This window comes from Papaver somniferum, chromosome 2 (genome assembly GCF_003573695.1).
Source record: "Papaver somniferum cultivar HN1 chromosome 2, ASM357369v1, whole genome shotgun sequence".
Lineage (NCBI taxonomy): Eukaryota > Viridiplantae > Streptophyta > Magnoliopsida > Ranunculales > Papaveraceae > Papaver > Papaver somniferum.
In genome coordinates, this window is record NC_039359.1 from 166,804,044 (window position 1) to 166,817,790 (window position 13,747).

Consider the following 13,747-nt stretch of genomic DNA (forward strand, 5'->3'; position numbering starts at 1 on the left):
TTTTTTTGAAAGAAGACGAGAAACTTATTGGTTTGCTTCAATTAAACAAATAAAAGAAACTTGATAACTGAGATATGGGAGGAAAACGGAATGGTGCCTGGCTATCCGTGGTTATGACACGGCGAGGAGCGAGGTGGCGGTCAGGCGTAGTATGCCTTGAGCCACTTTCCATTGATGACCGCTTCAGGTTTTCCTCTGTCTTACTTAATGACCTTGTAGTACCCACTGTTGTACGCATTCGTGCTCCGGAACCGGTTTGGCATAGCGCCCCTTCCGTGGGGGACACGGGACACTCGTGGGATATAAGGCCCTTCCCATTTTGGGGAGACTTTTGGGCTGGATGTGTTTGGAAGTCTTCAGTACCAAATCTCCCACTTGAAAAACCCGAGGCTTCACAGTTTTGTTATATGATCTGGAAACCCTATTTTTGTACGCTTGTGCGTGCTCTTCCGCCTTGGATCTTCTGGAATCCACAGTGTCTAATTCTGCTACCCTGGCGCTCAATGCTTCAGCTTCATCCCATCAAACTCTGCCTGCTTCGGTAATCCTAGCTGATGGGATTTTAACTTCTGTTGGGAGGACGACGTCGGCGTCGTAGACGAGGGAGTAGGGAGAGGCGCCAGTGGAGATTCTTGGTGATGTCCGATACGCCCAGAGTGCCATTGGTAATTGTTCGTGCCATGTCCGAGGATTATCGTGTACTGTCTGATAGCTTGTTGACGAAAGGAATGTCTTATCGGTGATGATATGTTTAGGCACGCCGAATCGGCAGATGATGTGATCCTTAATGAATGCGGCGATTGTGGCTCCAGCAGTTCCTCGTAAAGGTATGGATTCAACCCATTTAGTGAAATATTCAGTTATCGTTATTATGTACTCGTAATGCTTTGAAGACGGCGGGTTGATCTTTCCAATGATGTCAAGTCCCCAGCTGTAAAAGGGCCACGGACTGCTTATTGAATGCAGAGGAGTCGAAGGTACATGGATAAGGTTTCCGTGAATTTGACATTTTTGGCATCTCTGAACAAAAACAACTGCATCATCCTCCATGGTCGACTAGTAGTATTTCTCGTGTATCTGAAGAAATAACTTATGTTTTCCTTGGTGTTCGTCTTCGTGCATTTCTTTCAGCATGATTGGGATTTCTACCTCGTTCAAACACCGTAGCAAACTTCCTCCAAAGCTTTTCAGATATAAGATTCTTTCGTGGAATATGAATCTCTTAGACCTTTGTTTTACCTTGGCTGCACATTTCTTGTTGGTGAGGAGTACGCCGTCGCGAAGGTAACTGATGTATGGCTCCTGCCAGTCCCCGGCGTGGCCAATATTGAAGACTTCCAATTGATGCGGCGGCGCTTGACAATTGGAACATGTTTTTTGAAGTAACCGAGATTTAGCCTCCACTTCTGGCCAGTAGTAGCCAAGGCGTTGCAAACGGCGATAGAGTGTTACCACTAATGTTAGCCCGCCAACTTCGTCGTGGATGCGGTTGAGTTGTTGTTGCGCCTATTCCTCTCCGAGGCATCTTGACAAGGAACCGTCTGGGTTTCGGTGGTACAACACTCCTCGGAGCATGAAGAAATTTTGTAAAGTTTTGAGACTGACCTTTCCCTGGGAAAGCGAGCTGTTAAGCTCTTGGATAATCGATGTTCTCCAGTCGCCGGCTTCAGCCTTTTCGGGTTGTGAAAGCCATGTTGAATCCATGGTTCGTCTCTTCACTGTCAGGGTTTCCTCAAAATCTTCGAATTGTAGTTTCGATGCTAGTGCGGCTAGGCAATCAGCATGGTGGTTGGTGTTGTGCCCAACATGCGTTATAGTCGCGTCGGCGAAATAATTTAGTAGTTTTTGTGCCTCGGCTCTATACGGGGCCAAGGTTACTTCCTTCAATGTGTATACTCCATTCACCTGGTTGACAAGTAATTTAGAATCCCCTCTTATTTCCAGACGCGTGGCTCCAGCTTTTTTAGCCAATGACAGTCCGATGAGAAAGGCTTTATATTATGTTGAATTGTTGGTGCAGGGGAAGTCTAGCTTGAAGGAGTGCGAGGAGACTTCACCGTTTCGGGATACTAGAACCACACCTGCTCCCCCGGTACCGTTGTTAGGGGTGGCGGAGCCGTCAAAAAATAGTAGCCATGTTTCTTCTTGGATGAAAGAGATTTCCGGAAAATCTCTAGGGAGGTCCTCGTGTAGTGTCGTGGTATTCTCTCCCGGGAACGCTGCTAGCAAGTCCGCAACTGCTTTCCCTTTGATAGCTCCCGGGGAAGCGCATGTTATGTCGAATTCTGACATTTGAAGGAGCCATTTGGCTTGCCTCCCTATCAGGGCCGGCTTTGAGAGGAGGAACTTCACAGGATCAGACTTAGATATCAGCATCACTTTGTTGGAAAGCAGGTAATGTCTGAATTTCTGGATGGAGTGGATCAGGGCCAAGCACGCCTTTTTTGCTTTGGGGTATCTGAGCTCGGCACCTCTTAAAGTTTGACTGAAGTAGTATATGGGATGCGCAATCCTTTCGTCATCTTCTTGGGCAAGGAGAGCTCTGACAGCAGTGTCACTAAAAGCAGTGTAGAGGTGCAACGGTTTTCCTTGTATGGCATACCTCATGATGGATGGGTAAGACAATGTTTGCTGAATCTTCCGAAACGCCTCATGTTGTAGTACGGTATAAACAAAGCTTGCTCCTTTCTTCAGTAAGGGGGTAAACGAAGCAACGAGTTGAGCCAATCCCGGTATAAAACGACGAATGTAATTTATTTTACACATGAAACTCTGGAGTTCTTTCACAGTTCGCGGTGGTGGCATTCTGAGGATGGCTTGGGTTTTGATTGGGTCGACTTTAATTCCCTCGGTGTTACCTGCAAACCTAGGAACTTGCCCAAAGAGACACAAAAATCACAATTTAAAGGATTCATCTTCAGTTTGTACTCGCGACACCTTTCAAACACCTTCCGCAGAATCTTCGCATGGGCCTCCCGAGTCATTGCTTTAACCACTATGTCATCGATATAATCTTCGACTTGCTTGTGCATCATGTCATGAAAAATAGTGGTGTAACACCTCGTGTTTTTAACATGGCACATGCTAAAATATGCGCCATTTTCTTATGATGAAGCTTCATTCAAAGCTTACATTGCGTAGGAAAAGTAACATTGGCCCTTCGCCAATGTGTTGAAAATGTTCAGCCAACATGGCTGCACATCGGGTTGGAAGCGGACAACCAACATGGCTGGATATCGGGTTGGCAGAGGACAACCAACATGGCTGGATATCGGGTTGGCAGAGGACGGCCAACATGGTAGGACATCGGGTTGGCAGCGGACGGCAAACATGGCTGGATATCGGGTTGTCAGAGGACGACCAACATGGCTGGACATCGGGTTGGCAGAGGACGGACATGTACAACCATCATGGACGTACATCGATGTTGTCCAGAATGGTAAGGTGCAGCCACCATGGCTTAGGGAATTGATGAATGATTTTTCCTCCCACAATTTGAGTTCTAAAAATATCAAATTAACATATATGGGTAGTTGGTTGATGGTGCATATGCAGACTATGCACCAAGTAAGCTTCATAGCTTAGCCGGAAGAGTATGAATGATGCCTAAGGATCATTTATAGTTGCATAGCCTCGCGAAGAGGGCATTTGATGCTTAGGCATCGTAATTCTATATTGCAGACCAAACATGCATCACTTGGATGCATTTTGACTGAACGACCTATACGGACTAGGCCATTTCCATTATTTCTTGGCCACGTCCATACAAACGAGTTGGCTTAAGTTTCCGTCCCTTCGAGGATGAACTACGGTATGTGCTTGATCCCTTTATAGTAGGGAAGGGTACGTAGGCAGCCGTAATGAGTTGCAGCATTGCCGGTCCAGCACGTTGTCGCTCATATCATCTAATTAAGGGATGATTGCGACATACTGGCCTCTCATATCATCTGGCTCGGTAGCTCGACGCAAGAGATGATTGTGGCCAAACTTGATGAGGCAAGTTGCATTCCATTCACTGGATGCTCATACTTTCTATCAAGGCGTTCAACATAGGCTAAAAACCCGAGTGTCGTAATTTAGCTCAAGAGGAGTCAATTTTGATTGGAAACGACGCAAAGATTAAGGCATGTGGATCTATAGATCACATGGTCACCAGAATTTAGCCAAATTCCATCGTTCAGGCCCTCAAAAGGCCGTTTTTGCCATTTTAAGAAAGTTTTTGGTTTACTTAATAATCTTTCGCAGAACAAGGGTAAGTTGGAACGGTGTGGAATCTAAGTTAGCTGCATCATGCTCCAAGACATGCTTGCATGGTCAATGAACGTGCATTTGCCTAGCTTTAAGGCCCGGATCGTAGCTTCGTCATAGTGGCGCATCGGGGAAGTTACGGCCTGCGGGGAAACGCGCCAAAGGCGTAATTTTCCGGTCCGTCACAGTTGCTGATAATGTAACACCCCGTGTTTTTAGCCTGGCGCATGCTAAAATATGCGCCATTTGCTTGTGATGAATCTTCATCCAAAGCTTTAATTGCGTAAGAAAAGGAGCATTGGCCCTTGTCCAATGTGTTGATAATGTTCAGCCAACATGGATGCACATCGGGTTGGCAGCGGACAACCAACATGGCTGGATATCGTGTTGGAAGAGGACGACCAATATGGCTGGACATCGGGTTGGCAGAGGACGACCAACATGGCTGGACATCGGGTTGGCAGCGGACGGCCAACATGGCTGAACATCGGGTTTGCAGAGGATGGCCAACATGGCTGGACATCGGGTTGGCAGAGGACGGACATGTACATCCATCACGGTCGTACATCGATGTTGGCCAGAACGGTAAGGTGCAACCATCATGGCCTGGGGAGTTTATGAATGATTTTTCCTCCCCCAATTTGAGTTCTAAAAATGTCAAATTAACATATATAGGGAGGGGTAGTTGGTTGATGGTGCATATGCGGACTATGCACCAAGTAAGCTTCATAGCTTAGCCAGAAGAGTATGAATGATGCCTAAGGCTCATTTATAGTTGCGTAGCCTCGCGAAGAGGGCATTTGATGCTTAGGCATCGCTATGCCATATTGCGGACCAAACATGCATCACTTGGATGCATTTTGACGGAACGACCTATACAGACTAGGCCATTTCCATTATTACTTGGCCACGGCCATATAAACGAGTTGTCTTAAGTTTTTGTCCCTTCAAGGATGAACTACGGTCTGTGCTTGATCCCTTCAGAGTAGGGAAGGGTACGTAGGCAGCCACAATGAGTTGCAGCATTGCCGGTCCAGCACGTTGTTGCTCATATCATCTAATTGAGGGATGATTACGACATACTGACCTCTCATATCATCTGGCTCGGTAGCTCAACGCAAGAGATGAGTGTGGCCAAACTTGATGAGGCAAGTTGCATTCCATTTACTTTATGCTCATACTTTCTATCAAGGCGTTCAACATAGGCCAAAAACCCGAGTGTCATAATTTAGCTCAAGAGGAGTCAATTTTGATTGGAAACGGCCCAAAGATCAAGACATGGGGATCTATAGATCGACATGGTCACCATAATTTAGCCAAATTCCATCGTTTAGGCCCTCAAAAGGACGCTTTTGCCGTTTTAAGAAAGTTTTTGGTTTACTTAATAAACCCTTCGCAGAACAAGGGTAAGTTGAAACGGTGTGGAATCTAAGTTAGCTGCATCATGCTCCAAGAGCATGCTTGCAAAGTCAATGAACGTGCAGTTTCCTAGCTTTAAGGCCCGGATCGTAGCTTCATCAGAGTGGCGCATCGGGGAAGTTACGACCTGCGGGGAAATGCGCCAAAGGCGTAATTTTCCGATCCGTTACAGTTGCTGATAATGTAACACCCTGTGTTTTTAGCATGGCGCATGCTAAAATATGCGCCATTTGCTTGTGATGAAGCTTCATCCAAAGCTTTAATTGTGTAGGAAAAGGAACATTGGCCCTTGGCCAATGTGTTTATAATGTTCAGCCAACATGGCTGCACATCGGGTTGGCAGCGGACAGCCAATATGGCTGGATATCGGCTTGGCAGAGGACGTCCAACATGGCTGGACATCGGGTTGGCAGAGGACGGCCAACATGGCTGGACATCGGGCTGGCAGAGAACGGCCAACATGGCTGGACATCGGGTTGGCAGCGGACGACCAACATGGCTGAACATCGGGTTGGCAGAGGACGGCCAACATGGCTGGACATCCGGTTGGAAGAGGACGGACATGTACAACCATCACGGTCGTGCATCGTTGTTGTCCAGAATGGTAAGGTGCAGCCATCATGGCCTGGGGAGTTGATGAATGATTTTTCCTCCCCCAATTTGAGTTCTAAAAATGTCAAATTAACATATATATGGAGGGGTAGTTGGTTGATGGTGCATATGCGGACTATGCACCAAGTAAGATTCATAGCTTAGCTAGAAGAGTATGAATGATGCCTAAGGTTCATTTATAGTTGTGTAGCCTCGCGAAGAGGGCATTTGATGCTTAGGCATCGTTATTCCATATTGCGGACCAAACATGCATCACTTGGATGCATTTTGATGGAACGACCTATACGGACTAGGCCATTTCCATTATTTCTTGGCCACGGCCATACAAACGAGTTGGCTTAAGTTTCTTTCCCTTCGAGGATGAACTACGGTTTGTGCTTGATCCCTTTAGAGTAGGGAAGGGTACGTATGCAGCCGCAATGACTTGCAGCATTGTCGGTCCATCACGTTGTCGCTCATATCATCTAATTGAGGGATGACTGCGACATATTGGCCTCTCATATCATCTGGCTCGGTAGCTCGACGCAAGAGATGATTGTAGCCAAACTTGATGAGGAAAGTTGTATTCCATTCACTGGATGCTCATACTTTCTATCAAGGCGTTCAACATAGGCTAAAAACCCGAGTGTCGTAATTTAGCTCAAGAGGAGTCAATTTTGATTGGAAACAGACCAAAGATCAAGACATGTGGATCTATAGATCGACATGGTCACCAGAATTTAGCCAAATTCCATTGTTTAGGCCCTCAAAAGGCTGTTTTCGCCGTTTTAAAAAAAGTTTTTAGTTTACTTAATAAACCCTTCGCAGAACAAGGGTAAGTTGGAACAGTGTGGAATCTAGGTTAGCTGCATCATGCTCCAAGAGCATGCTTGCAAGGTCAATAAACGTGCATTTGCCTAGATTTAAGGCCCGAATCGTAGCTTCATCAGAGTGGCGCATCGGGGAAGTTACGGCCTGCGGGGCAACGCGCCAAAGGCGTAATTTCCCGATTCGTCACAGGTGGTCATGGCGCGTTGGTATGTGGCGCCAGAGTTTTTCTAACCGAAGGGCATCACAATGTAGTAAAAGTTTCCTAGAGGAGTTCGAATTGTGTCGTGTTCGTACATCTTTATTTGATTGTAGCAGTTGTATCCATCCATGAAAGAGAACATACCGTGTCCACTGGTGGCGTCTACCAGCATATCAATGTTGGGAAGTGGAAATTCATCTTTAGGGAAACATTTGTTCAGATCTCTAAAATCGACATAACATCTGATCTATCCGTTCTTCTTTTTACCGGAACTACGTTGGACAACCAAGTAGGATGGTGAATCGGCTTGATGAAACCGGCCGCCAGTAGCTTTTGAATCTCTATCTTAATCTGTTCTTCCAAATCATGCCGGAATTATCTCGAGGTTTTTTTGACCGGTTTGGATCCGGGTATCACGTGTAGATGGTGAGTGACCAGCTTCTCGTCCAAGCCAGGCATTTCCTCGTATGTCCATGCGAATACGTCTTGATATTCCCTGAGAAGGTCTACCAGCTTTGCGCGTTCGTCTGCGCACAAAGTCGAGCTGATAGGTCGCAAAGATTCCTCACTCCCGACATTAACAACCTCAAGTTCGTCCATGGTGGAGTTGGTTCCGTCTTGCAGCTGTTGTGGTGCGTCAGGTACTTCCTCTCGCGGCTCGTTACTCTGTTTGCATCCTGTTGGGCGGAGAGATTGTGTGGTAGTCTCTCCTGTTAATTTCTAACAACGACGCTGATATACGGCTTTCCCTTCTTCATCATGGATCATGATAAAAGTTTGTTCTCGCTTGGTACGGGCGCGAGCCAAACTCTGGTTTGGCGGGTGGAGGTTGGCGTGTCTCTCTTCCGAAGAGGTGATGTGAGACCGGGTTTTTCCGTGAAACGGTGCAAGCCCACTGCTTTCTTCAATTGACGCCCATTTTGGCAGTGGAGTGTGGTGAATTTTGTTGGTTGCGATCTGGGGGCTCTTTATTGGCTCAAACATCTTCATGCCACAGATCGGCGCATAGGGAGATAATGACACGGCGATGCGGATGACTTCTACGTTTAGCATGGTTTTCAGGCACTGTGATATGTCGAAGGAACGATCTTGTTGTCGTGGAGACATGGCTTCCCAGTATCATGTGGTAATCTGGATCCTTCTCGATTACCTCGAACCTCACCTTTGACTGGAATTTTCCTACTGATAGATTCAGGTTGATATATCCATACATGTTGGTTTGGTTGCCTTCGAAGTCCGTCATCGTAGTGGACTGTCGCACGACTTCGTTTGGCCGTACCCTGGCCGTTCTGAGCGTCCTGAGGGTAACGATGTTGGAGGATGCTCCTATGTCGATGAGAGCCCTTTTGAATTTCACATCCTTGATGCGGGCGGTGACGTGTAGGGCCCGGTTATGTCCTTCTTCTGCCATCATGTCGTCGTCGGTAAATGTGACATTATTGATGGACGTCTCTGGCATTCCTGAAGCTTCCAAACGCGAAGGAACCAGGGACGTGTTTAATGTTATTCGATTGATGGAAGTGAACGTCTCCATCCGTTGATCCTTCGAAAGATGTAAAAGTTCACATAAACTTTCCACCAACGAGGCCGCTTCCTGGCCCACTGGTTTCTGATTGGTAGTGAAGCTGTTGACTTGGGAGTGATCGTCTGGGATGTTAGTCCCCAGTCCTGGAGTTTCCGGGGCAGGTGGATCATTCAAACCTGACGTTAAGTTGATAAGGAAGTCGAGTATGATGTTAATCGCCTCTTTTATCAGATCCATATTTTTGGTGTGGATCTCCTGAACCCGCGCCAAGTCGATCTGCCTTGGAATTTCTCCGTCGATTGTGTTGTTGGATACTGCGTTGGGAGAGGGAACATTGTCATTTGCCTGAGTGGAACTTGAGGGCATGGATTCAGCCCTAAAACCGACCATTTTCTTAAGTTGGAGTTAATAGGCGTAATCTAAAATTGGTATTGCAACCGAAAGATTAACCCTCACGCTGTGGTCGCCAATTGTTTGAGGGTGAAAACAATTTTTGCTGGTTTCGGCAATGTCGTGTGTTGTGGGTGAGAAACGAGTCTATACCCTAAACAATGTACTGCAAGGGAGTACTTTAGATTCGAGATATCAATCTGTACAAATCCGGCCTAAACCAAGAAATAGTCGTTCCAGACTTGCTTCGGTCACAAAGTGAAGGAGAAGGGTTGGTTTTGTGGAGGGAAGCGAAGAGAGTGTTGAGACAAGAATAGTTGATTATGGAAGAGTAGTTGTTTTGACTTGTATCAGAAAGCGTAAGCTAACAGATGGGAAAGCTAACAGGTGATTTCAGAGTGTTGTATGCTCCTAACCAAAACTTGTTATTCGGTGGTAATAGGTAAGACCTATTTATACAAGTCGAAGTGAAACGTACTCCGATCTCATAAGAAATGGAAACAGATGAGTAAATGGGAGGAGGTGGTAACTGGTAACGCCTGGAACTGATGTTCCATAATGAAGGAAAGCATTTCACCATTACTCCCTGTATTTACTAACCGCCTCATTCTTATGACACTGTCTTATAACAGGCATAGTGTACGCCGCACGTTGTAAACCGCCAAACCAATACCCTAATGAGCATCCCCCAGTTTGTGACATCTGTTGATGTCTCGAGTGTTTTCGTGGAAAACATGTAGCATGTTGTTGCTGTTTGGCAAGTTGAGCTTGGGAGACTTGCCGTCTCGGTGGTGACTCTCGACGGTTGAGATTTGCATCTTGAGATGAAAGGTAGCCGTTGATTATTACAACCCTTTGTTTGGTATCCAGCGGCATGAAAGCATGGCCGGCATGGCTTTGACATGGTTAGGCGTGGCCAGGCTTGGATTTTGGCATAGTTTAGGCGCGACCAAGAACTAGGGTTTTGGCATAGTTTGGGCGCGGCCAAAATTAGGGCTTGGCGTTGGGCCAAAGGTTTCCACGCGTTAGCTGGTGACCTTGGACGGCTAAGATCTGCATCTTAAATGGAAGGGTGGCCGTTGATTGTCGCAACCCTTCGTTTTGGCAGCCAACGACATGGAGGAAAGGCTGGCATACCATTGGCACATGTGGAGCGCCGGCATGGTTGGTATGATTTGGGCTCAGAGATGTGGCGCGGCATGTCGTTGGCACATGCGGCATGGTTGGCATGCCTTGGAGCGGAAAGGTTGCACGGCATGTAATTGGCACATGTGTCATGGTTGGCATGCCTTGGCGCGGAAAGGTTGCACGGCATGCCATTGGCACATGTGGTGCGGCTGGCATGGTTTAGGCGTGGCCAAGCTAGGATTTTGGCATTGTTTAGGCGCGTCCAAAAAATATGGTTTTGGCATAGTTTGGGCGCGGCCAAAATTGGGGCTTGGCGTTGGGCCAAAGGTTACCACGCGTTAGCTGACGACCTTGGACGGCTAAGATTTGCATCTTAGATGGAAGGGTGTCCGTTGATTGTTGCAACCCTTCGTTTTGGCAGCCGTGAAGGAAAGGTCGGCATGGCATGGTTTAGATGTGGCCAAGCTAGGATTTTGGCATAGTTTAGGCGCGGCCAAAAACTAGGGTTTTGGCAAAGTTTGGGCGCGACCAAAATTGGGGCTTAGCGTTGGGTCAAAGGTTACCACGCGTTAGATGGCGACCTTGGACGGCTAGGATTTGCATCTTAGATGGAAAGGGTGGTTGTTGATTGTTGCAACCCTTCGTTTTGGCAGCCATGAAGGAAAGGACCGCATGGCATGGTTTAGGCGTGGCCAAGCTAGGATTTTGGCATAGTTTAGGCGCGGCCAAAGACTAGGGTTTTGGCATAGTTTGGGCGCGGCCAAAATTAGGGCTTGGCGTTGGGCCAAAGGTTACCACGCGTTAGCTGGCGACCTTGGACGGCTAAGATTTGCATCTTAGATGGAAGGGTGGTCGTTGATTGTTGCAACCCTTCGTTTTGGCAGCCGTGAAGGAAAGGCCGGCATGGCATGGTTTAGGCGTGGCCAAGCTAGGATTTTGGCATAGTTTAGGCACGACCAAAAACTAGGGTTTTGGCATAGTTTGGGCGCGGCCAAAATTAGGGCTTGGCGTTGGGCCAAAGGTTACCACGCATTAGATGGCGACCTAGGACGGCTAAGATTTGCATCTCAGATGGAAGGGTGGCCGTTGATTGTTGCAACCCTTTGTTTTGGCAGCCAACGACATGTAGTAGGGCTGACATGGCTTTGGCATGGAGACGTAGCTGGCATGGTTTGCCATTGGCACGGTAGCGCGGTTGGCATGGTTGGCATGCCTTGGCGCGGAGATGTGGCTGGCATGATTTGCCATTGGCACGGTGGCGCGGCTGGCACGGTTGGCATGCCTTGGCGCGGAGACATGGCTGGCATGGTTTGTCATTGGCACGGTGGCGCGGCTGGCATGGTTGGCATGCCTTGGCGCGGAGACGTGGCTGGCATGGTTGGTATGCCTTGGCGCGGAGACGCGGCTGGCATGGTTGGCATGCCTTGGCGCGGAGACGTGTCTGGCATGGTTTGCCATTGGCACGGTGGCGCGGCCGGCATGGTTGGCATGCCTTGGCGCGGAGACGTGGATGGCATGTTTTTCCATTGGCACGGTGGCGCGGCTGGCATGGTTTTCCATTGGTACGGTGGCGCGGCTGGCATGGTTCGCCATTGGTACGGTGGCGCGGCTGGCATGCCTTGGCGCGGAGACGTGGCTGACATGGTTGGCATGCCTTAGCGCGGAGAAGTAGCTGGCATGGTTTGCATGCCTTGGCGCGGAGACGTGGCTGGCATAGTTTGCCATTGGCACGGCGGCGCGGCTGGCATGGTTGGCATGCCTTGGCGCAGAGACGTTGCTGGCATGGTTTTCCATTGGCACGGTAGTATGAGAATTAGGATTTGGTATATACGAAGATGATGTCGGTCAATACTAAGGGTTATATCGTGAAACATGATGCATGTATAAAAAAAGGGTACCCTGGTAATTCTTACGTGGGCATGCTGATTGATTCAATAAATGCGCTAGTGGTCGTAGTGACGTCATGTCAGATGTACGGTTTTACGATTTTAACCCTAAGCTAAAAACCACCATCAACAACAGGGAAGGTTGGCGAACTAGTCCACAAACCTTAAGTTCAAAACGGAATAGTTCACAAACCTTGGTGATCAATTTTTTTTATATTGGTATAAAAAGGCTAACAGTTGGTGAACCCAATTCAAAAACTGTGTCCATATGAGTTTACGAGCCGAATAGGGTTGGTGAACCTGGTTCACGAACTGTAGCACCCTGACTCGTGAATTATGCTTTACGCTTCACGAACCGTTTCACCAAAGGTCTCAGTAAAACTTTGGCAGATACTTAAAGACTTATTTTTTAAATATGTTTAGCATTGCTATGACTCTCATAAACACCTTTGAGATATTATTGATCACTAAAATATTTGTATGTGTGTCATGATTAAATTCTAAATGTTTAAATGAATACCAAATTGCTTACTAGTTCATAAGGTATATTTTCCAAGAACTATCATTATACATGGTTCACGTACCCGGACTGTTGTGTATATTCTTCTTGTGAATTCAGGGAGAATTTCTCACATGCTTACTTGAAACCCTAATCAGAGTTTCATCTGAACAGAGAAAGTGTTTGCTTGAATCGCAAGTTATCTGAGCTTGAATTTTAAGAAACCCTTGGACTTGAACATCTATAAATAAAGATGTTATTTCAACTAGGAAAAAAAATCCGTGACATTTTGTTTCCTAGTTGATAGCTAGAGTTGTCCTCTATTGACCTAGGTTTCTTCTGTGGAACATAATTAGGTTTCACGACTAAAAGATTTCGCTTGGGGATTCGTAAAACCAGGTCCGACTATCTTTTACCTTGATAAATCTGAAATGCAATACTACTCACACAGTATGATAGAAAACTACAATTCAATTTGATACCAATTTTCAAATAGAAGATAACATCCTTCCATTTTCCACCTATCGGATGGTTGTTATTCACTCATTTTATATCATTTATACCCTTGCCTATGCATTTAATCTAATATCGGTCATTTTCTTTGTTTTTCTTGTATGCACCATGAATATTATGCATTAAATCTAACATAGATAGAACCGTTTAGAACAAGAAGATATTTACTTACATCTTCGAAGGCTTATTTTGGTAACCGCATGCATCAGATCCACTAACACTGTTCATGTTGGTTGTTGGGGAAACACTTACCATATACGATAACTTAATCCTTGGAACTCTTGTGACCTAGTTGCATAATAGAGTCGTCCTTTATAACTTATGTTTCTTTTTAGAATTGTATTAGGTTACAACTTTGAAGACTTCACTTAGGGATTCGTGAAGCCCAGTCAGACTATCTTTTACATGATAATTCTTCTATCTAAATATTATTTTACTCGTTATTGAAGTTCACAAACTTTAGATAAGAAACAAAATAGATAAAAATCACAAAGTTCTCTTGATCTCGGACATTGTGA

At 46.5% G+C, this 13,747-nt stretch overlaps 1 protein-coding gene across 1 annotated transcript; it reads right to left on the reverse strand.

The window, feature by feature from the left end:
* Positions 1–522: 522 nt before the first annotated feature.
* LOC113352392 (protein NYNRIN-like) lies at positions 523–1,050 on the reverse strand. The gene has a single exon (XM_026596216.1). It carries the CDS (start codon positions 1,048–1,050, stop codon positions 523–525), a length of 528 nt encoding a protein of 175 aa, XP_026452001.1.
* Positions 1,051–13,747: the final 12,697 nt, after the last annotated feature.